This window comes from Vespula pensylvanica, chromosome 6, assembly GCF_014466175.1.
Source record: "Vespula pensylvanica isolate Volc-1 chromosome 6, ASM1446617v1, whole genome shotgun sequence".
NCBI lineage: Eukaryota > Metazoa > Arthropoda > Insecta > Hymenoptera > Vespidae > Vespula > Vespula pensylvanica.
The window spans coordinates 4,471,548-4,495,647 of NC_057690.1; the positions used below are offsets into that span (position 1 = coordinate 4,471,548).

The 24,100-nt window shown below is 36.8% G+C and overlaps 1 protein-coding gene across 7 annotated transcripts in view; it reads left to right on the plus strand.

Annotated features, from left to right (window-relative positions):
- The window catches only part of LOC122630125 (protein prickle-like), an 88,751-nt gene extending 70,786 nt beyond the window's left edge, over positions 1 to 17,965 (plus strand). For 5 of the 7 annotated variants that reach the window (XM_043814263.1, XM_043814265.1, XM_043814262.1 and 2 more), the window contains 6 exons: positions 12,575 to 12,878; positions 14,034 to 14,570; positions 14,991 to 15,307; positions 15,491 to 15,814; positions 16,004 to 16,437; positions 16,879 to 17,965. In XM_043814263.1, the coding sequence (XP_043670198.1) occupies positions 12,575 to 12,878; positions 14,034 to 14,570; positions 14,991 to 15,307; positions 15,491 to 15,814; positions 16,004 to 16,437; positions 16,879 to 17,129 (2,167 nt within the window). In that variant the 3' untranslated portion in view covers positions 17,130 to 17,965. Of the gene's footprint in view, positions 1 to 9,125; positions 11,597 to 12,574; positions 12,879 to 14,033; positions 14,571 to 14,990; positions 15,308 to 15,490; positions 15,815 to 16,003; positions 16,438 to 16,878 lie in introns of those variants that run through there. The other 2 variants (XM_043814261.1, XM_043814260.1) reach the window with 2 other exon arrangements.
- The last annotated feature ends 6,135 nt before the right edge of the window (positions 17,966 to 24,100 follow it).

The following is a 24,100-nucleotide window of genomic DNA, read 5'->3' on the forward strand; positions in this document are numbered from 1 at the left end:
GAGAGAGGGAGAGGTTGGCAGTGTATCCATGTTTAGAAATTCCATTACTCGTGAGATGAGGTCAGTGCACGAGCTATTCATTAAACGCTATATTTTCTCTACATTTCTACCTGCGTTAACAACATCCAACAGAGAATGCCCGCTGACCCTACAAGCCACTTTACTCAACCCACCAGAATACCTTTCGAGAAATTCGATCGTTTCAGACCAATCACAGGTATAGAGTTCGAAGTGTTAAATCGATGGGTACACTACCACGTCATCCTTCATCTTAGAATAAATTTTGAATACTTAATGTTCCAACTAAAGGAATTCGAATAATCCTGTATCGTCTCAATTATCTCATTTGTCACGTGATCTCGGATTCAAGCCATATTTTTTTCTTCTTTCTCTTTTTTCCTTCTTATATAGAAAAACTTTCCTAATCGCTCGTAAATCGCTAACACTTAAGAGAACACTAAATCAAGGTCAGCCGTTCACGACGTGACGACCATTCTTTTCCTCAAATTGCGACTTCTCTACTACTACTGTTACTACTACTACTGCTACTACTCTCCCAGATATGATTTAGTACTTTTGACAGGATTAATAATTCCAAAACTCTCCATGGTGGTAGCAGATGTCGAGACATTTTCGCACCCCATTCTGAGTCTTCCAACATGATCTCCGAGAACACTCGCTTCCCCGTTCCTTCTTCTTCTTCTACTCCTTCTTCTTCTTCTAGTCCTACTTCTTCGTCCTCCGACAAAGGTAAATCTGTCATATCCCTATGATATATCCGTCTCTACCCCGTATGATGCTATTCTTCCTCCATAACTCTAGAACGAAAGAATAAAGGAACATAAGAGGGATTAAAAAGATATCCAGAAAAATGTTTCTTCGATAAATCAAAAAAATCGATGACTTCTTCCCTTCTTCAAAAAAAAAAAAAAAAGAAAAGATATATATATATAATAATAATAAAATGATAATAATAATAATGACGAATATACAAAGCCGTTTGCCCGATCTGTTTTCGAAAAGACCATAATAATTTTACCGATTCGTGTATTATATATTTTCTTGACAAATAAAAATGTTATTGAACGTCGTTTTTATTTCGAAAAACGACGATTAACATAATTCTCGTGTATTTAAACAAATCACCATACAGTTGGATTTATAAATTTATGTTTTTCTATCTAATCTCTTTCGGAATATATTATCTACTTAACCACGTTTCTTCAGAATATTTCTAAATGCAATACTTATATATGTGACAGCGGAACTCTAATGACAATTCATGTGTCATATAACTTTTCTATCGTAACTTATCTTACTAGTGAGCCTCTTAGAAAATAGATTACATAATAATTATAATATATGTACGAACATAATTAGATATCAAACACCTTGCAATAAATTTTCTAATATAAGGTATAAGACAAAATAATATATTATAAAATCATATGATTCGATTATTATCATTAACTATATAAATTGATTAAAAACTTACATCGATTTTAATTGATCCTTTAAAATATATTAATAACGCATACGAAACCTATTCATAAACATAACATTTACCCTATACGTTCACATTTCACATTTACTTTATATATTGCATTTACTATCAAATATCATTTATATCCATAAATAAAAATAAAATTAATGAGATAGAATCTTTCTATTTGCTAACTTGACAATTTTCTTATAAATCGCGTTCGATCCAATGAAAATTTTAATATTCATTTCAAAGATCATTGAGCAGTACGTATCAAAGATAAAAAATAAACAGAAAACGAAGTAAAAAAAGAAGAAGAAAAATTAAAAAGAAAAAAGAAAAGAAAAGGCAAACGAAAGACTAATCGATTTTCCGAGAGACAGAGAGAGAAAGAGAGAGAGAGAGAGAGAGAGAATAAAAAAGAAAAAGAAAAAAAATTCACGAATAACATCGAGCTAACGCGTCGACGCACGATTTAGTCGATGGGTGGGGGGTAGGGTGGGTTGGGCGTTTGGGCGGTTGGGCAAATCAAGCGTTCGACGAAAGAGAACAAAAGCATTTTTACCGTCATAAGAGTGCTATTATCAAAGATGGCAGTAGTCGAGGAAGGGCCGGACTTCTTGGAAGATGATTCCGAAGACGAAATTGCGATTCGAAAGAACCGCGCGCGCATGCCTGTGGCTCTTCTTAGGTTAGTGGTAGGGTAAGGCCTCGGCCTCTCTTACTCGAAGTTACGTATAATAGTGGGGGTAAACGAATAGTGGGGATGTAGGCTGTACCAGAGAGACAGAATGAGAAAGAGAGAGAAACACAGAGAAAAGGAGAAAGAAAGAAGAAAAGAAAGAGATAGAGAATGAGAAAGAATGAGAAAGAATGAGAAAGAAAGAAAGATAGATAGATAGATAGAGTGAGAAAGAAAGAAAGAGAGAGAGAGAGAGAGACACACAGGTTGTTCCCGATCCAGCGTGGTAATAGAGGGCAGGTAGGCGGGTCGGCGGGCACGAAAAGTAGGGCCCCGCGGCTTCGAAGGAACGTTTTTCTCTAAATTACAGTCCCGACCGCGCTCGTTCTGTTCCGTCGTACCTTTCCCGTGAGCGCGAGTCACTACTACTACTACCACTACTCTACTATAATACTACTACTACTACTACTGCTACTACTACTACACTACGGCAACTTGGCTACTACCTGAATTCACTATCTTCTTTCTCATTCTCTCATTCTCTCATTCTCTCATTCTCTCATTCTCGCAGGGCTCATTCTCGCACGGCCGCAAATAACAAAATATCGTAATTCGATTTCGTTCTACTTTTCTTTTTTCTTCTTCTTCTTCTTCTTCTTCTTGTTTTTTTTTTTTTTCCCACCCTCTCCTCATTCATTTCCCTCCGCTTTATTTGTTTTCTTCTCCCTTTTCTGTTTATTTAACGATATTAAAAAAATAAGAAAAGGTAAGAAAAAAAAGAAAAATTGACGCCATCGCGAATTTTCACTGGTAGAAATCCGACGTCAACACCCATTGGCTTCCGGGATCTATGAGATATGGGATAGGAGATGAAACAATTTGTCGAGCCACTTACAAGATGGATCGCCTGTCGGTGAATAAGATAGAGAGAGATAGATATATAGAAAGAGAAAGAGAAAAAGAAAAAGAGAGAGAGAGAGAGAGAGAGAGAGAAGGGGTTTCTGACGCTTGGTTATCGATCGTTCGTTCAACGACGATACAAGAAGTGACGTTAATGTATGTTTCGTTGTCGCTAAGGAAAGATGCGAAGGTGTTTGAATTCGTTCTTAAAGACGACGACTATGACTACGACGACGACTAGGATGACGACGACTAGCACGACGACGAGGATGATGATGATGATGATGATGATGATGATGATGATGATGATGACGATGATGATGATGATTATGATAGCGATGATAATGATGATGATGACGGCGATACGAAGAGAAGGAAGTAGAAACGTCTTCTTTTTCTTCTTCTTCTACTTCGTTTTCTTCGGCCTCTTCTCGAAAACTTAAGTTAAGTCTTGGAGGTTCAGTGATTTCCTTGAAAATCCGTCAAGATCTTTCGTCCGTGTATAGGTACTATAAGGATTTATTACCCTACGCGTGCCTTATACGTCAATCAAATAAAAAGTTAATCCGCATACGTAGCACGTTGTGGCAAACCGTAAGACGTTGTCTACTCTAATACCTAAGTAAGTAAGTATAGATATATATATATATATGTATGTATGTATGTAAGTACGTATGTATGTACGCACGTACGTATATATATATGTGTGTGTGTGTGTATGTATGTGTATGTATGTACCGGCCCCTAAGAGAACATCGTACTTGCACGTCGTAAACGCGTTTTAGAAGAAGAAGAAGAAATCCGTATTGGCCGGCCAGTCAGCCTCGTCTCGAAGAGAAACGGTACAGGAACAAGAGAAAGAGAGAGAGAGAGAGAGAGAGAGAGAGAGAGAGAAAGAAAGAGAGAGAAGAAAAAGACGTTTTTGTTCGCGCGTAGAGTGAGTCTCCTGTGTCGATAGAGAGGCAGGTGAACGAGCATCGCAATCCGCTTTTCACGGTCAAGCAAATATCGGCCGTGCCGTGTTATAGCTACCGGAGGCCCCGCGGTAGAAGAATTTTCACGGGATGCCACGATGTTTATTGGACGAGATAGGTAAACCGGATCGCCGGAGCCAAGCCGGAGCCCCATCTTCGAGGAATGAAAATAGAGAAAGTACTCTCGACGCCCGGGGTCCGTTGGAATGACTCCGAGCTAACGTGCAAAATTTCTAGACTCTCTCTCTCTCTCTCTCTCTCTCTCTCTCTCTCTCTCTCTCTCTCTCTCTCTCTCTCTCAGTATCTTTCTCTGAATCTCTCTCTTCTTCTTTTTATCATTGTCTCTTTTATAGAGATCAGAGAAAATACGATTAGCGATAGTTCGAACTGATTCTTTTTTTTCTCTTTTTTTCCTTCTTTTTTCTTTTTTTTTTCTTATCCACTATTCTCTCAAGTATCCCATTCAATGGACCACACCTGGTCGTACTTTTCTTCTCCCACTCTCTCTCTCTCTCTCTCTCTCTTGCTCTCTCTCTCTCTCTCTCTCTCTATCTCTTTCTCTTTCGCTCTGTCTCTGTCTTTGTTTCTTTCTGTCTATCTTTCCGTCTCTTTCTTTCGATTGGCTCGTCATTACGATTCGAGTTCAACAATCCCGGGAACACCGATTAAGAGATATCATGCTTTTTATTCGACGAACCGGCTCGGTGTAAATGTCTCTCTTTCTCTTTCTCTTTTCTTGAGATAGTCCGTAGGACGTAATTACCACGGGTGTCTTCATCGTAAGAAAAGAGACATAACTTTGATCGTCTTTAACAGAACCGCGTAAAGACTGGTCACAGTGGTACGTGATATAATTAATAATTGATCGGACAATAGTCACGACGTTGGAATTTTTTTTTCTTTCTTCTTTCTTTCTTTTTTTTTTTTTGTTGATTTTTTTTCTTCGTTCTTCGTTGTTTTTTCCTTTTCTTACTCGCAAGAGACACATGTAAATGGCGTACGTGACGAGAATTAAAATGCTCGTCCGTGTGTCTGGTGTACTCGAAATCTTCTGTAGTCGCTGCTAAAATCATCTGTAAATATACCTAAGAAAGAATAACGACAAAGTTTCTCGAATATACATATATATTCCATATGTGTGTACACACACACACACACACATAGGTAGATACATAAATCCACTTTCTTAAAAATTTACGTATACGCAACTAGTAATTTATCTCTTCGTCCTGTTAAAATAGAAAGCTCGAAGTTGATCGGCAACTCGTGAAAAAATATTTCGTTGATTTCATTAATAATTTCGATTTACATAATAACACTATTTCCATATTATTATTATTATTATTATTATTATTATTATTATATAGAGAGAGAAATAGCAATATCAAAAACTAATTGGCTGTAGATTAATCTTCTATCCATAGATTAATCTTTTATTCTCAAGCATGATCTCTTTCTATACGATACTAGAAAGTTTTCCACGTAGGCACGTCGACCCTCTCTCTTTCTCTCTTTTTCATTCGTAGGCGTACATAATCAAGATCGAAGTGCGCACAAGCGTTACTTGCAGGAAAGACGAGAAATCATGAAGGGACAGGTAGGTCGATAGGAAACTGGAAGTTCGTAGATTCTAGCGAGATGTTCGATCGTCCGAAGTATGTTGCCGTTGCTGACGACGCGAGCCATTCGACGGATGTATTCGAGCATCATGGAACATGAGTAAGAGCGAGAGAAAGAGACAGAGAAAGACAGACAGACAGAGAGAGAGAGAGAGAGGGAGAGGGAGAGGGAGAGAGAGAGAGAGAGTGAGAGGGTGGGGGGAGGGAAACCATCCGGTCAGCCCACGAAGAGAAGCTGGACTCTACAATCTGCATAATTTCCTTCTGGATTTCCTCTTCGTTCCTTCTTTACATGCACGCATTTTGCGGAACACTTGGATCGCATTAACGAGTCCCTACTATGTAAGTAAGTACGTACATAGGTAGGTCGGACTTAATCGAAATAAGGAATGATCGTGGAATCCTAACAAACTCGGGAATTCAATCGATTAGTCATTAGTCTTAGTAATTAATTACTTTCTCGCCTCGGTGTCTCAGCGATTAGCGATCGTCGATGTAAACCTGTAGAGAAAGATAAACTGGGACTGAGATGATTACTGATCGGATATACGAAAAAGGTTGGCCAATATTGAACTTGATTCGCTGGGTTGGTTATTAAACTAGTCAACCGATTTCGAATTTCTAATGAACTTGGACGTTATATTGAATTTTAATAGGGAGTTAACCGTAATTACACGTTATACGTTGTAGAACGCCGGAGATCGCCGTGAGATATTCAGATCTAGTGTCGAAGATAACAGGATACGAGATGCGCTCTATAGGTTCTTTGTGCGACGATTTGACACGGAAGTACGTTATAAATCGATGGCATCGATCATCGGCTAATGCAAAGCCTGTCCTGAATACGCTCGAGATAACCTCTGAGAGGTAACCGCGAATAGATTCGCCCTTACTTCCTTCGGTCTCCAGTCATCGTTCCGTTATCGTGGACGGTTAAACATGGCAAATGCAAACTTGAAATTAATTGTATTCCCCGTTGATCCTTTTACGCGTGTTAAAAGTTTCGAAAAAAAAGTTCGGAAGAAATATCGAAAGAGAAAACGTCAGAGGTTTCATTATTCGAATTATATATAATATCACTGTTCGACTCATCAAATCCTCCGAGATTCATTTATAAAAAAAAAAAAGAAACTATAACGCGACTTATTGAGAGATAATAAATTTCAAGAATTAGATAATTATTTTTTATTTCGGTTAGGTAGAAGAAATAGAAAAAAGCTATTATGATCGATGAATGGACGGTTGGATGACCAATTCGAAAGATAAAAATGTCGAAATTTACATAAATATCTCGTTTCTTTGGAAAACTAATTTCGAATAATAGTTCGTAACTTTCATCGATCATTTTCGACTTTGGACCACGTCTTAGATGGGAAAAATAAATGAAACTCGTTGAGTAGAGTAGAGTGAGCATACGACTGTATATGTTGTACAAAGTTCTAAGGCTATGAATCGAACGGAACACTCCCGTCGAGCTAACGCATGACAAATATTTAAAGAAGATCCTCGAGTGCAGTTTCCACGAAAGACGACCCTACCGAATATCGAAGAAGAAGTCGAGTTATTGAGTTTTCTCTTTCTCTGTCTTTATGTCTCTTTTTCTCTTTTTTCTCTCTCTCTCTTTTTCTCTGTGCATCGTATATAGCCAACCAAGGGAAGTCGTAATAAGTTGTCGTGGGAAATAAAAGGAGACGTCGTGTGGATATGAAGCGCGGGAAACGTGGAAAGAAAAAAAATTAAAAAAAAAAAATAAAAGAGAACGAAGCGTCAGTTTAGATATTGCGAGTGATTCTTTTTAGTTCCCTTAATGCATTCTTCTGTAAAGATTAACATACGATAAAAAAATTAATGTAAGTAGGTAACGTATGTAAATGTGATTTCTGAACCTAAATATTAAGCAGGTTACATATGTTTTCAGAGCGATCAAAACTCATTTCTTTTAATTGAAATCATTGAAATGTCACCATGAATATTCATGATGACGTTAAACCGAATAATTTGCATAATTTTTAATAATTGAAGGATTATTGATAGCTCTTGAAACAATCGATTTTACGTAATCGTACTACGTAATTACGATCACACAGTTCTATCCTGATCGTGTTAATTATCTTGAAAAAATTATAAAAAAAAAAAAAAGAAGAAGAAACGTATTAATTAGGACTCCGAAGTTTTTTTTTATCAAGGAAAGTGTCCTCTTTCATTTTTCTTTCTTTTTCTTTTCTTTTTTTTCCTGAAACATCCTTTTGTCAGGACAATAATAAAATTAAGATGCTACCTGTCGACATTTCCTCTGTTCGTAATCAGCGAATCGAGAGAGGAACGTGATCGTAACCGTTGAAGCTGAATCAAATCGATAACGGACGGAGGATTCGGGTTGTATGTACGACAGCTGCTTCTTCTTGGATCGCGTGACAGGTGTCTTCTTCGAGTAGATACATATACCATAAGGAGTAGAATTTCTCAAGGTCGTTCGAGAGCTTGAGACTGGTCAACAGGAAATTCGTAAGGTCCGCGGAAGAAACTCCTCTCTCGAATGCTTCGATGCGTAAAAAGGTTTACAGGAAAAGAAAAAGAGAGAAAGAAAAGAAAAAAAAAAAAAGAAGAAAAAAAGGAAAGACAAAAGGAAAGACTTTCGTTTCGGAACAAGCGCATCGAAAGGTTGCTCGGTCGAGGATGCTCCTGAATTGCCATGCCCATGTCGAATCGACGTTCTGAAAGAAGGACCAGATTTTGCGAAAGAGTCTCTGTCTTCGATGGAAATGACTAACAAAACGAAATATACCGATCAAATAGAAATCATTTGATCCGTTCAATAAAAAGATATAGGACGAAATCGATAAATTGTTAAACATAATCCAAGAAGACTTGAATCCAATAATAAATTTTTATTTCTATCAAAATTGACGAAATCAAAGAATAAGAAAAGCAAATATTTGTCCATTCTTGATTCTACGTAACACCGAAACACTTCATATTTTTTCGTTCGTAAAATAATCGAACATCCACTACCATCACTACCACTACCCTCTTCTTTCCCCACCCTACTATTTCCAATCGATGATTTCGAAGAAAATAGCTTCGTAACAGTTCGTTCGATCAGCCCCGCCCAATAGAATCCATCGATGAACTTTAACTCGTATAAATAGAATACCATAACACTATGAATGCATGGTATACATCCCAGTTTATCCGTCCGACACGTACAACATATGTATATCCGTTCAGAGAACTGTTCGAAGACAATTTTCTTCTTTCCCGATTCGACAGAAATAATGTCGAAATACACACACACACACACACACACAACAACAACAACAGCAACAACAACACAAAGAAAGAAAAAAAGAAAGACAAAAAGAAGAGAAAAAAAAAAGAAAAAAAGAAAACGTCGAAAATAAAATTGCATTGCGAAGGCACGATCTACAGAGAGGGGAAGGAGTTAAAAAAGAAGGAAGAGGAGAGGGGGGAAGAGAGGGAGGAGAGAAGAGAGAAGGCAGAAAAAGGGCGATCGAACGAAAAACGAGACCCGGTGACGTGTTGCCGTAAGTAAAAGAATCGTGGAACAGATCGTGATACAGGACATACGTGGTAGAGGCCCCGTCACCATAGGCCCCCGACACCCCAAGAGCGTACTGTATTAGAAACGAATATAAATATAAATCGAGCGTGGTACTGGCGTTAGTGGGTTCGGTAGTGGGAGATATCTCTCGGGTATTGGTGCCGTCGACGAAGTTACACGCACGAAGAAGGCTATAGTCCTGTCCTCGCTCGCGCACGAGGCCCCTTTCCTCCTCTTCCTCCTCCTCTTCTTCCTCCTTCTCTTTCTCTTTCTCTTTCTCTTTCTCTTTCTCTTTCTCCTCTTCTTCCACTTACCTTCCCTCCTTGTACTGCTGCTGGTGCTGCGTCGTTCTCCGTGAGGAAAGGCCCCGAGAGAGTGGGCTCAGTGTCCGCTCGGCCTCAGAGCGCCCCGTGCCAAGAGAGAAGGAAGGAAGGAAAGACTGGTGAACGCCGCTTCTAGAAGGTTTTAATGCCTCACTCGCCGGCTCACGACGCGAGTTATAACCGCTCCCAACGGTATACAGTAACAAATAACGAAAATCAAAAAGAGATATACACGTGTGTATCTTCTTAACGTTCAGTGTTATACGAGGACTTTTAACCTAACATTCAAGATGTTTCTACACCGTGATCGGACAACGTTCGTCTAAGAAGCCTTTTTTTTTTCTTGCTTCCCCACCTCTGTCCACCCCACCTACCCTCCTCCTACCCTCGTCCGAACACCCCTCTCTTTCTCTCTCCCCTCGAGTAGAAAAGGATAACTCGAGAGAGATCATTCAATTGAATCTTTTCTCGGAGCAAGTCGATCGAAAGAGAGAAAGACCACTACTACTGTCGTCCTGCTGATTTTCTTCTTTCTTTTTTATTTCTCTCTCTCTCTCTCTCTCTCTCTCTCTCTCTCTCTCTCTCTCTGTCTGTCTGCCTGTCTGTCTCCTTCTCTCTCTCCACTTGTCCTTCCTCACCTCCTTCTCCTGTTCGTTCAACACGCCGTCGAGATACCCACGGCGCACGGCTTTGTAGTCCGCGAGCAGTGCCGCGTATTAAAACGTTAATCTCCGATGTGTACTACCGGTTATACGTACAGATTGCTTGTTTCTCTCTCTCTCTCTCTCTCTCTCTCTCTCTCTCTCTCTCTCCCTCCCTCTCCCCCTCTCTCTCTTTCTCTTTCTTTCTCCCTCTCTTGATCGTTCCACCAGCCCTCCACCTCCCTTTCCTCAGCCCCTATCCTTTCGTCCTCTGGCTCGTTCGTGGCTGGTGCTTTCGCCGTAGCGCGTACTCAACCGTCTCTCTTTCTCTCTTCTTCTATCTCTCTCTCTCTCTCTCTCTCTCTCTCTCTCTGTTTCTCTCTTTCCACTCCCTAGCTCAATACATCTATAGACCTTCGTCTTCGTTTTCGTCTTCTTCTTCTTCTGCTTCTTTTGCTTCATCTTCGTCTTCTTTTCTTTCATCTTCCTCTTCTTAACCCCTCTTCAACACCCTAGTATCCCCTATAACCGCGAGTCCTTCATATTTCATCGAGCTCCTGTTAAAACGTTCATCGCTCCAATGAACCGCAAGGATTCGAAAGCTCCCGCCAAAACTTTATCGCGATAGGACTAAATTGACCAGGTTAACGATGAACGTCGGAAGATCTCCCGAGGAGGACGTCCTTCGAATTACGAAGGACGGGAGATGTACGGAGAAAGAAATTGGATGATGATGATATAAGTTACGTCGACTCGACGCTGATTAATCTTAAAAACGTCTGAGAAAACGAGAAAGAGAGAGAGAGAGAGAGAGAGAGAGAGAAAGATATGAAGAAAGAGAAGCTGTCGAACGCGTTGATCGCGTTGGTGCGACCAGAGGCAAGCACCTCTACTTCGAGTAGCCTAGCCAGAAGGCGAACAGCTACTGTCCTTGGTTCCAGGAGATGGTGGCAGGGTGGTTGTTGGGCAACCAGAAGCCACCAGGAGGCCTACCTTCGACGACTCTACGCTAGAAAGAACGAACAACATACCGCGAAAGGCAATGCCGAGGATAGGAACGTCGAGGTCGAAGGTCGAAGGTCAGAACTTGGAAATAGTTGGTCGCAGTCCCAGATCGTTTACGATTTACCAGCGAACGGTGAACATTACCTCGACGATTTCTTGAGAAATCGTAAGGGCGATACTAACGAGGTCGATGTCGATGTCGTCGACGTAGAAGAAGAGGATGTCGTTGGTGTTATGGTTGGTTGTCCGGCCCTGACGGCCTCGCGTGCCAGTCCCACGGAGAAGTGCGTGGAATACTTGAACGGTGCTCATGACGCGACGACCACGGTGAACTTTGAAAACGATCGTCGCGAGCCCAATCGTATCAACGAGTGTGGATCCTTGCATTCTTGTTACGATGTCACGGAGTAAGTCTTTCGTCGATCGCTTGAAAAATCTTTCATTCGGGATATCAATCGAATTATATTTATTATTACATGGATTATAAGAATGAAAGATGGAGTGATAAAAAAGCAATCGATATTTATTAAATTTAGCGAAAAGGAAAAATGTAATTTTGACGATAAGTTATTTTCTTTTTTACAGACTATAATAGTGTAACATTGGATTGTATCGTCCCGTCTTTTAACGACGAAGGAAATAACTAAATTCAAAAATAATTATTGAATTGGCCAATAAGTTATATCAGAATTTTTGATATCTTTATTGGGAATTGCAATATTAAATCTCGATGGTGTGATATTTGGTTGCTTAATAAATAAAAAATACTGTATTAATGAGGTTTACGTTTCGATATGAAATATCCAAAATTAACCAATCCAATATTATATAAATTAATTCTCTTTCGACGATTTAATGATTAACAAGACATATGATTTCACGTACAAAGGAAACTTATTAAGATAGTGTGAACTATCATTGTCTTCTTTCTGCGATCCATAAGATTGATAAAAAATTGATATATACACCATATTAGGCTGGTACATAAATAATTGCCGTTTTATTATAATACATTTCTTAGTTATAACGGCGCTCATATCTCGGAATGAACCGATTAGTATTCCATGTTATTCGAGGTGTGAAAGAAACCTCTCTAGTTACTTCTCAAAAGATAATTACAAATGTGACCTACCATTGTCTTCTTTTTACCATCTATAAGATCGATGAGAAATTGAAGTGTATATATTATATAAGATTCATTACGATATACTTCTTACTTATAACCTCAGTTACATGTATCTCTAAAATGAACCGATTATTATTCTCTATTATTATCAAAGGAACGAAAGAGACAGTACTTTCTCGATAGTACGAAAGAAAAACAAATTATGAAAATATAATCTTAATGCGGTTCGATGGTTAATAACGTTGACAATCGATTACAGAAAGGTGTGCAGAAGCTGCAGGTGTCCAAGGGAAGAACATCAACGAGGATCGACGGAAACGGGCGGCCCATCTGGATTGGGCCTTGGCCCGGGTCCGCCGATGGCGATGGCAATGGCGTTTCAAAGCGGTGCCGGGGCAGGCTCCCATCAGGAACCGTTCAAGAGCCCGGTGCAAGCGGCACCGGCTGGTCTTGCTCTCCAGGAAGCTCTGATGCATCATCAGAGGCACTCGCAGAGCGACGACGATAGCGGATGCGCACTCGAGGAGTACACGTGGGTACCGCCTGGCCTGAGGCCTGACCAGGTAAGGAAGAATGGTTAGGATATCTCTTTTCACAGATTCCTATCTCAAGCTCATATACATTCGACCGGCCGATACTCTTTCTCATTTTCTTATTCATCTTATTCGTCTTTTTATCAATCCCTTAAGGCATTAACATCGCGTGCTTTGCACGAATGCGTCCTTGAAACTTACACCTTTTAACTCTTCCGATTGATAGATAGGTATCTCGAGTCGACATATAGCACAAAAATTCCTTTCTTTCCTTTCGCCTTTTTCCTCTACTATCCTCATTTATCATCGGCTCGATAGAACGATTACTTTTTATCGCGATCACGAGTATGTCGTTCGCTTCTACGTTTTGTATCTAACAAGGAAAAGCCGGATATATGTATGTATAAAAATAACCACTTATCTATCTCCTCGCTTTACGTATTTTCACATTTTAATTATTTGTATATCTAATTACAATTTTAACAGGACTAGACTGAAACGTACTCGTTTCACGATCGGTTATACCGCCGCGTGCATGCCCATTAAACCGTGAGAGCGCAATTTAATCCATGAGAACACCACCGCGACGGTATACTCTATAGTTATACAGGATGTTGCAGGAGTTGGGCGCGAATGAAAATGCACCGTAGAAAATTGCTGCTCGAGCGCGACTACTTATTAGATTAGACTGCTTTTTTACGCGGGATCGATTTCGTTCCGTTAACATCGATTCTGATTTATTCAAATATGCGTGGATAAGTTACACCGTTATCATTGATCTTCCAACATCAGAAATCATATATATTTTCTTAAAATCGTTCTCTTTCATAACAATGATCGTATAATAATATTATAGCTCGCAATTAGTTTAATCAATAATGATAAATAATAAAGCAAAGTCACTCTCTTTTATTTTTATATTTATCCTAAGAAGAACAAACAAACGTATATTATTTAAAACATTGTCATAATTTACTCGCGATTTTTATTAAAAATATGAAAACTATGTAAACATGTTTATATCAAAATATACATTTGTAATAAAAATCAATTATTTTATACTTTTCTCATTCATTCATTGCTAGTTATATATCTGCTTACAATATATACATAATTATATTCCTCGATAAAGAACTTCATTGATCAAATATTATGTTAACCAATGGCTCGTTTGAAATGTTATAGGTCCACCTGTATTTCAGTAGTCTACCAGAAGAGAAAATACCGTATACGGGTAGTGCTGGTGAACGCGAGAGGGTTAAACAACTCCTTCAACAGCTACCACCGCATGATAACGAAGCTAGATATTGTAGCGGTCTTTCGGAGGAAGAGAAACGTGAGTTGAGAGTTTTCGCGGCACAACGGAAACGGGAAGCTCTTGGTAGAGGACATGCGAGTCAATTGGAGAGGCCACACACCAGCGGATGTCGAGAATGCTCGAGGCCGATCGCGACCGGTGAGATGGCAGTTGCAGCGAGTCGTGCCGGTCCTTCTGCCCTTTGGCATCCTGCATGCTTCGTTTGTTGCGTCTGTCGTCAACTCCTCGTTGATCTCATTTATTTCTGGCGAGATGGGAGGCTCTATTGTGGTCGTCATCACGCGGAAACATTAAAGCCACGATGTTGTGCCTGCGACGAGATCATTCTAGCTGACGAATGTACCGAAGCAGAAGGCAGAGCCTGGCATATGAGACATTTCGCATGTCTCGAGTGCGATCGACAGGTAAAATAAAATCCTTAAGGATCCCATGTTTTCTCTTTAGTATCATCGTAATTCAAATAAAAGGAAATTAAATTAAATTATGTATTAATAAGATACATAATTTTCGATTTAGATTACGTAAATTGTATTATGTTGTAATTCCTATGTCCTGTCAATTCACAATATCACGTTATAAAATAAAAAGTGATATCAACGATAATTATCTCTGAAAATCTTGGAAATATCCATATTCAATTGTATATATATGATATCCATTGTTGCTTACCTTTTAGAAGCTTTGAGAAAAAAAGAACATTGTTTCCTTCCTTTTTTTTTTTTTTTGACTTCATTTAAAAAAAAAAAGGAGAAGGAAACTTTGGAAAGACTGATCGTAAATGCAACGTTTAAATAAAATTTTACATATCAATGAAACGTTTGCAGCTCGGTGGTCAGAGGTACGTTATGAGGGAAGGACGACCATATTGTCTTCGTTGTTTCGATGCCTCCTTCGCCGAATATTGCGACAGCTGCGGCGAACCGATAGGCGTTGATCAAGGTCAAATGTCGCACGAAGGTCAACATTGGCACGCGACAGAAGCATGCTTTTGTTGTGCCACTTGTCGTACCTCGCTTTTGGGCCGTCCTTTTCTTCCTAGACGGGGTGCTATCTATTGCAGCATAGCCTGTAGTAAAGGAGAGCCACCAACGACACCGAGTGATTCTTCGGCCGGTCCTCCACCTCCACCTTCTTTTCTTAGGTAAATACTCCATGAAAATTAATAGGTTCTTTCTAATGGATCATTTAAAAGGTATTGAACAATTATCATTGAGACGATATCATGATCAGTCTCTTAATATCTAAACAGATTTATATTCTTTTGTAAAAAAGAACTGTTCTTTTCGTTTTTTTTTTTTCTTCTTTTTTTTTCTTTCTTCTATAGAGGTAGAAGACAAGCAGCACCAACGAGCGAAGGTTCCTCGAGTCCACCACCACCTCCACCTCCTCCACCACCACCAGGAACCAGACACGTTTCTGGATCGCTAAGAAACTCGCCAAGATTGACGAGAAAACATCAGCAAGTCTCATCCTCGATAGCGACAACCCCAACACAGAGTACCTTGAGTCCAGAATTCCCAACGGAGGGATTTCCCACTAGTGGATCTAGGGGTGGAGGTCTCGATAGGGTACTTCTCGAAAGGAATCTCGAGAGATTGTTGCAAGAACGTGGCTCTCATCCTGAAGAAAATCGTAGCGATTTAGGAAGGTATGATTGTCCTGATTTTTTTGGAGGTATGATATCAATTCAAGGAGAAAAAAAAAGTAATCGATCTGTACTATTAAGAACTTTTTTTTGACGACGTATTATATCTAATCAAAAATAAAAAAAATAATTTACGCTTGATCGATCGTATTGATAAATCTGTAAAGTTAATAAATATTTTCTCGTTTGTAGACTAATGCAAGCGAGGGACCGAGAGCCACTTCGATGTGTTCAAAACTGTACACCGTCTCACGCTTCGAGCATGCCTGAACTTCCAGCGTCTGCATTGAGAGCTTCACCTTCAACATCGGTACCACCTACGATTGGTATTGCAGCTGGTGCATCGACCATCACGCTCGCTCAAGAGTCACCAACGTCACCAACGAATCTCGTTGCAAGTCAAACGGATCCACCGACGCCTACGTCGCGACGTGTGCGATTCCAAGGTGACTTGGACGTAAACGATCATGGGGCACCATCCACGAGTAACGTCCCTGTTTCACCAGCGAACGATACCAATTCATCATCCTCGCCGTCTCCACCACCGAATAATCCTTTGTCCAGGACTAACGTTCCTCGATCGAGAAGTTTGCAACCCGAGGAGGTCGCCAGTACGTCGACTTGGGGTGCGTTGAATTCCTATCGTTCTTCATGTATAAATGGAAATTTTACACAGGCTTTACTGTAAATCAATGTAATTCCGACGTATATACCTCGTTGCCTATAAAAGACATTCCAAGAAGTTCGCGAATTCCTGCATTGTCTAAAATTACATATACCTGGTGTATATATCTATACAAAAATTCCTCAAATTCTTCGGAATAAGGAAATTAATATTCGCGTAAAGTGAAATTCGAACGGAGATTCTCCAACGGATTTATTAAACTTAGTCTTCTTATCATAAAAATATCTATTGTATACTTTTATACATTTATCTGCCCGTTATAATTCGCATTTGTTTAATAGAAATAGCTAATCACAATAACAGAAATGTTAATAAGAAGATCGTATCAAAATTTCAATTTCAAAGCCAATAGTTAAAATTTATTTGTCGATGTCGTCAACAGGTGCAGCCGGATCGTCAAGGTCAAGACTGGACGAAGCAGAGGACGCTGAAAGTTGCTGCTCGACTTGTAGTTCTTCTAGTAGCTCGGACGAGGCTGCAGCATATGCTTTGCCACCTAGAAGAGCTTACGGTGGTGTCCGTATTTCTTACGTACCGAATGATGCGGTTGCGTGCGCGCGGAAACGGACTCAACCGTCTTCGTCTTCGTCAAATCAAGCTCAAAAGGACACCGAAAAATGCGTCGTGTCTTGATGATCGTGCTTAAATATCCGCAGGACATCTTGCGGTTTTGTATTACGCTTAATATTTGTACGATCGATGGATCTCCTTCCTCTTGGTGTGCGCGACGAGAAACGAGCAAAGACTGTAGAGACAAAAGTATTGAAAGGAAAAGGAAAAAGAAAAGAAAAGGAAAGAAATAAAATAAAAAAAAAGAAGAAGAGAGAGAGAGAGAGAGAGAAAGAAAGAGAGAAAAAAAACAGAGTTCCTAAGCGCTACAATACGTGTACGCTTTTCAGTATCTTCCAGAGCATAGGCCTTTTCGTATCTCGTTCTCGTTAATGTTCGTTTCAACTTGAAAACGCAATTTCCTTGATGGCAAGTCTCATTGTACGTGTGTATATATTGTTGAACACTCCCATAGGAATGTTTATAGAATAATTTTCTTTTTTAATTATTTACAATATTACTATATACAATCGAACTTTGAAATAATTTCATTCGCAGCGATCAAGCTATCGTTGAATAAAAATCATTCGTTGTTATTCGTAAAGAAATTCTAGATACCGGATAGAAACAGTCTATTTTCTCTGGTGATTTCATCGGAACATTCCTAAGCTCGTTCGCAACAATATATACATAACAATGATAAAATAATAACAATAACAACAATAACAACGATCAGAGACGTTTCGAATAGAAATCGACTGAAGATTTTCTCGCGAATTATTCGTGTCAGAAAATCTCAGTGACGTTTTTGCCTCGCGGCCATACACCCTCGTCTATTTTTATTATTCTCGTTGATGTACTACTTGATGACGATAATAATAATAATAATGATAACGATGTTATATTTTAAAGAAGGTCGATGTCTCGATTTGGAGATTTTTATTCGAATAATAAAACCCATCTTTTTTTTCAGTTCCCTCGATTCAAGAATTTCTAACGACTTGGATGGAACGTAAGTATCAATTGTTCATCAATTATTTTCATGGATAATGAAACGTAAAAATGTATTTTAATAAAGGAACAGAGAAAAAAGAACAAGATAATAGGGGAAAAGAATTAAAGGAAAGTTGATTATCCTGTTAAGGACCCAACTTCGTTATATTGTCGTTCTCATCGCGAAAGGGTCACATACTTTCTCCCCCTTTGAGATCACGTTGCATTTCCACACGCTAACAAAGATCTCTTTAATGAATTCTTGCGACACAATTAGGACAGTTTTTAGGTAGAATCGTAGAGAAATATCTTCGGTCTGTATGTTCGTATGTAACTTTACATCTTTTGCGTGAAAATGTCTCATTTGCGTGTGTGATATCGCATATCGTTCGCGGAAACTTTTTTTCCGATTATAACAACTAATTAATTTGCAACGAAATAGGAAGAAAATTTTTGTCCACGATATTTCTTTATCATCGCGAGAAGTATTGATTTAAAAATTTTCAAAATCACAGTGATTTTATTTTATCATATAAATACTTTCTTGTTGAAAATCAAACGAATCGATCTGTTCGAAATTATACATGTTATAACTTTTGTAGATTTCTGCAAATATTTTTTTTTCTGGTTCAGAAAGTTTTCAAATTGTTTTAATTATATCTACTTTAGTATTAGTATAGACAAAAAATCAATAAATCAAAAATATGTCTTATTTATTTATTATTAAAATTAATGAGTAATTATAAACCGATATTGATAAGACAGAAAAGAGATGAAACAAATAGCAGAAGCAATTTTTATTTCTTTATAAATAATCTTTTAGATTTATCCATTAATGAATCATTTTTTATCGATTAACACTGTACTCGACATTTTCAAGTAAACATTTCATTTATTAACGACTATCATACGAAACAAAAATAATTGTCAAATTATTCGTAAAATTTTGATTTTTTTAACTTTTTTAAAATTTAAGTAACCGAGAATATCTATCTGCAATGAAATTAATGATAGATCAAATCGATCATAAATCATAAATCAAGAAATTCTTTTTTGAATTTATATTTTTTTAATAAATATTTGAATATGACTATTGCCATTATATTCTCTACAACAATTACTACATCACAAAGAATATCACAAAGTTTTTATCGGACAGTAGTTTCCAATCTGAATTGATTGAAATATTAACTTTTAATACGTATGATGTCCCATTTCATTTTACGTTCAAAGAATGCGAAAAAATAGCATCGCGAAGGAAAAAGAAGTGTGTATTAACTGAAAGACATTTGTTGCCATTGGTATTAAAGAAATAAAATTAAAGATTAATAAATTTCAACTTACTTTGGCGAAAAGTTCGTGAGAGGCTACTATAATTCTTCTGATTGAAAAATTACACGGTCTCATAGTTTGCAATATCAGGATGAGTAATGTTTTTTGAGTCTTTACCGACAACGTATAAAATGGTACTTGACAGCTACGTAGATGATTTACGTGTACGTATTTAAAACTTCGTAAATCTAATTTTTAATAGTATAAATGTTTGACATATATTCTACTTACCATTTTATAAATATAGCACTGTTATAATTTATTAACATTTGTCCGGAATAACAGTAAACATATATCAAAAACATACTTGCAAGAATGTAGGTACCATCGGAAATATTTTCGCTAATGGTATTCTTCAAAGTAATAATCTGAAACAACTTTGGTATTCATAACATAAATAATGTTACGTTACGCTAGATCTTTTGAAAAAATATTAAGAATATAAAATACGTTCACTTACATAAAGATAATCTATAATGATAAAAGACAATGACAAGGTCATTTCCATTAAGTAAGTTGAGCCAAATACGTATTTTATTAAATCAACAAATCTTAAAAGAACGTATTAACATGTTAAAAATATCCTGTTAAATACTATTAAAAAATTACAACGACCATTGGAATAAAATTATGAAGGATACAAACCTAATGGCTTTCTCATAGCTCCTTATAATAGTGACAATCCAATCGTATTCCATATTCAGCGAAATAAAAATTTTTTTCTGTCGCAAACAATGCGAATCTGTTACAAACGGACGTTCTAGTTTCACCCTTTAAGATGTCAAAATACATATTCCCTATTAAAATAATTTTCGTCCATCGATCGTGGACTTTTCAAAAATGTGCTGCGTTAATTACTTACAAGACGATATTGAATAAAGCAAAAGCATGTTGAGTGATTGACATGAACAATGAATAGTTAGCTACTCCTATCGTACATATGATGAATATTATAATGAATTCCAGTAAAAGAAAGAAACAGTAAAGCCTGTTATTTTCTAGAGCAAATTCCATGCGTATTGGTAATATTAATTTTGTTTTGTTAGTAATACGAAAAATATAAGTAAAATTATACATGGATGGAAATATTAAAGAACCGATGTAGACATAAGAGAAACCTAAAATATATAGTATTTGATCAAATTATGTAATCACGAAGGATATAAAATTATGATATTTTATATTTCTCTTATACTCACATAGAATGCACATTGACCATAATCTACTGTTATTCGCGTATTTCTTCATCGTAATTAATTCGTGCTCGTCCTTCAATTCTTTCCAATCGCGTTTAATATGATTTACTATTAACTTTATCTAAAAATTATACTTACATCGTATTGATCGAAAACTCGTTCATACATTTAAAAAGTAAATGTTGAAGATTAAATAATTCCGAACAAACCTTTGCATAATTATGAATAAGATTATAATAATAACAAGTCGAAAAGCAAATGGTTGGAAGGAACGTTTGAAGTACTTTGACGATCACTCTGAGTTGTCTTTTTAGTCCCAGTTTATACAAAAAATACAACTCTAAAAACTATTATTTTTTATTAATTCATAACTTAGAGAAAAAAAAAGTTGGAGTACAGCTATACAGGCCAAATCTTTCTTCGACTTATGTATATATATATGTATATATATTCTCCAATCAACTTTTTTCATTCATAAATCAATAGAATACAAAGTACTGTTGTGAAATATCACAATAACACACATATTATATACATATACACTATTATTTACCTGCATGAAAGTAGCAAACGCTAAAACGAAATTTATCAAATGAACACGTAACAATTCTTTCGGTGATTTTATATAAGAAGATAAACCAATGAACGTAAATAAATGTTCATTAAGAACACTGGAATATTTCTCAAAGTAATCTATTTCTTTCAAAGTCATCGTCGCTTCTGTCAACGTTTTAATAATCGCGTATGTATCGAGCCCTTGAAAAGGACATTCTTCGTTTATAGTATGACTATCTGCCCCTCTTATAATTCTTAGAAAATATTTTATAAGAGAGAGTGTAAAAATATAAGAAAATTTGTACGATATGATTCTTCGAATAGAATCCTTACACTTCGTATTTCTTTTCCCCTAAGATTCGATTTATGCATAAGTCATTAAACAAGTGTATCTTCTCAGCAATTACGTCCATTATTCTATCTTTATATTGTACGTAGGGGATATATTTCCCCTTCCACAAAGGACATGCGCGTTACCCTCTCTTTACCATTAAACACTGATCGTCCACAGTACATTTTTGTAACTCGAAGAGAAAAGAACGTGTCGGAGAGTAAAGCAATCAAACAAAGAATTGAAAATCATAAAATATAATTGTAATTCGAGATTAAGTTCGAGATGGTAATTATTTCTAACGAACAATAGTAAGTCGAAGTAAGTGTATAGAAAAACGTACCTTTTAATATTTTATAAAATTCAATAAAAATTTATATATAATTGTACTTAGAATATTTAATAGTAAATAACACGGGAGAATAAATTTTGGTGATAGTGGACGAATTGTTTAATCTTGGATATTATCTATTTAATCAATGAAGAAATAAAATAGATAAATATTCTGATAAATACGTGTAATAGTGAGATAGCGTATTGACTTAAGAACAATTTATTAATAACTGTAATTAGTGATAAAGCGAGCTAAACAAAAATACCAGTCCACGTTTTACACATTCTCGTATTTGCAAAGATTCAATGCAAACAGCAAAAAAAAATATTCGCGCTATTTGCGGAGATAATACGTTAGTTGAAAGAATTGTTAAGAAATGGTTCGCAATGTTTAGAGCTGGGGATTTTAGCCTTGAAGATCGAGAACGTTTAGTAAGACCTCAGAGCACCGATGATGATGACCAAATCGAAATACTGATCGATTATTCAATACTATACGCTGTTCACGTTGATACAGCAAAAATATTAGAATTATCAATTACAACTACCATTCATAATCAGTTAAATGATAAAACTGGTTTACTAATCAGTACAAATTTTCCAAATAATCTGCATTAGGAAAAACGAGAATTTAAAAACAAAAAAGGAAAAAAGAAAAATAATCGAAATCAGTAGAACAATTTGATCGTATCTTTCATTCGTGATAATACCTTCGTGTTATCATTAAATTAAATCTTCTTCTCTTTCCATCTTATTCTCTCTTTTTCGTTTTTCTTTTTCTTTTTTACTAGCTCCTAATTTATTATCGTCGTGGTCTCAGCATTTAAATGTCACATAGATTAAATTTTTTTTTTATTTAACTAACAACGCAAAAAATGAAGTTGATTAAAACGAACGACACATTATCGATCGTTCGATCGATCGATCGATCGAACACATCCCTACTATGAGACATGGACTAACGGATCACAAGGTATTCCGTTCGTGCGCAACTTTTGCGCTGCTGTGTGCGCTCGTTTGCAGAGAGGCTTTCTCCGTGGCTTGGAATGTGGCCTCTCCCTGCTTCGCTTCGAGGACGGCCCCCATAGCATGTACTTACGTTGTCCATAGCGTGTATATATAATGTTATTCTACAGCTTCGTCCTTCCCATTCGCTTCTAATCGAGCGCGTGCTCAAATCTACTTTACGATCTCTTCGCCCCTTCTTTGCTCGCCTTTCTGGCATGCCGAGAGACGCGTAAGCAAGTACCTTCCAGATCGTTCTTTTTTTTTTTTTTTTTTAATAAAAAAAAAAGAAAAAGAAAAAAGAATAGATAAAAACAAAATGAAAAAAAGAAATCAACGAATTTAACTTGAAAGCTCTCGAAAAAGGATCAATCGATTTTTTTTAACATCGTCTCAAAAAGGAATCTTTGATCCATCCTGTTAAATTTTTCTTCAGGAATGTTGAATTTAAGTTCTAAATCTACGTCACTGACGCTATTTATGTGAATTACGTTAATCTATAAATGTTTTAAGATAAAATATAAATATTGAATAAATATTTAACCATCCGATTAACAAATCGATATTTTAAGAAAAATTGTTATTTCCAAAACAAATAAATATTGGCTTAGAGTAGAACACTCCTTTTTTATTTTTGTACAAAATTCTCTTTTTTCTTCTGTAACTTGGTAAGAAAAAATATTTATAAATCGGTTGGATATCTTAAAGAAAAAAATTGTTCTAGAAGTTATACATAATTTTCTTTTACGAGTAATAAAACAATCGATATTGTTTTAGTAATGGAAAACGAATCGATTGCTATATATTTCAAGGATAAAAATCATCAATGAATGAATGAATCGGTGATCGCTATAAAATCGAAAGATTATAATAAAGCACGTGCTTTTATTGTTCTTCTATGGATCGAAACAATCAGTAAAATAGATTATCTCGTATATGTTAATTCGTTAAATTTCAAGTAAGATCTCTTCTTTATCGCATAGACATATTATTCGATTATAATTAAAATAACGTATCTCAAAGAAACCAGATCGATCTGTGAATGTTGAATTTATTTTGCAGTATATATGAAAGTCAACGACGAACATTTCTGTCGTGAGTAATACGTCGAACACGCGAGCCGACATACTTGAATGGAAAATCGGTGTACAAACGTTCGGAGTTAGATTTTTTTCTAACGAGTTACAAGCGAGTTCAGCAACATACTTTATTTGAAAACGCGTAGCTCGCGATCTCTGAGAATGCATAAGAATAAATATTCTTATCGATTATTCGATCGTATAGATTTAATAGTCTTTTTAATAAAAAAA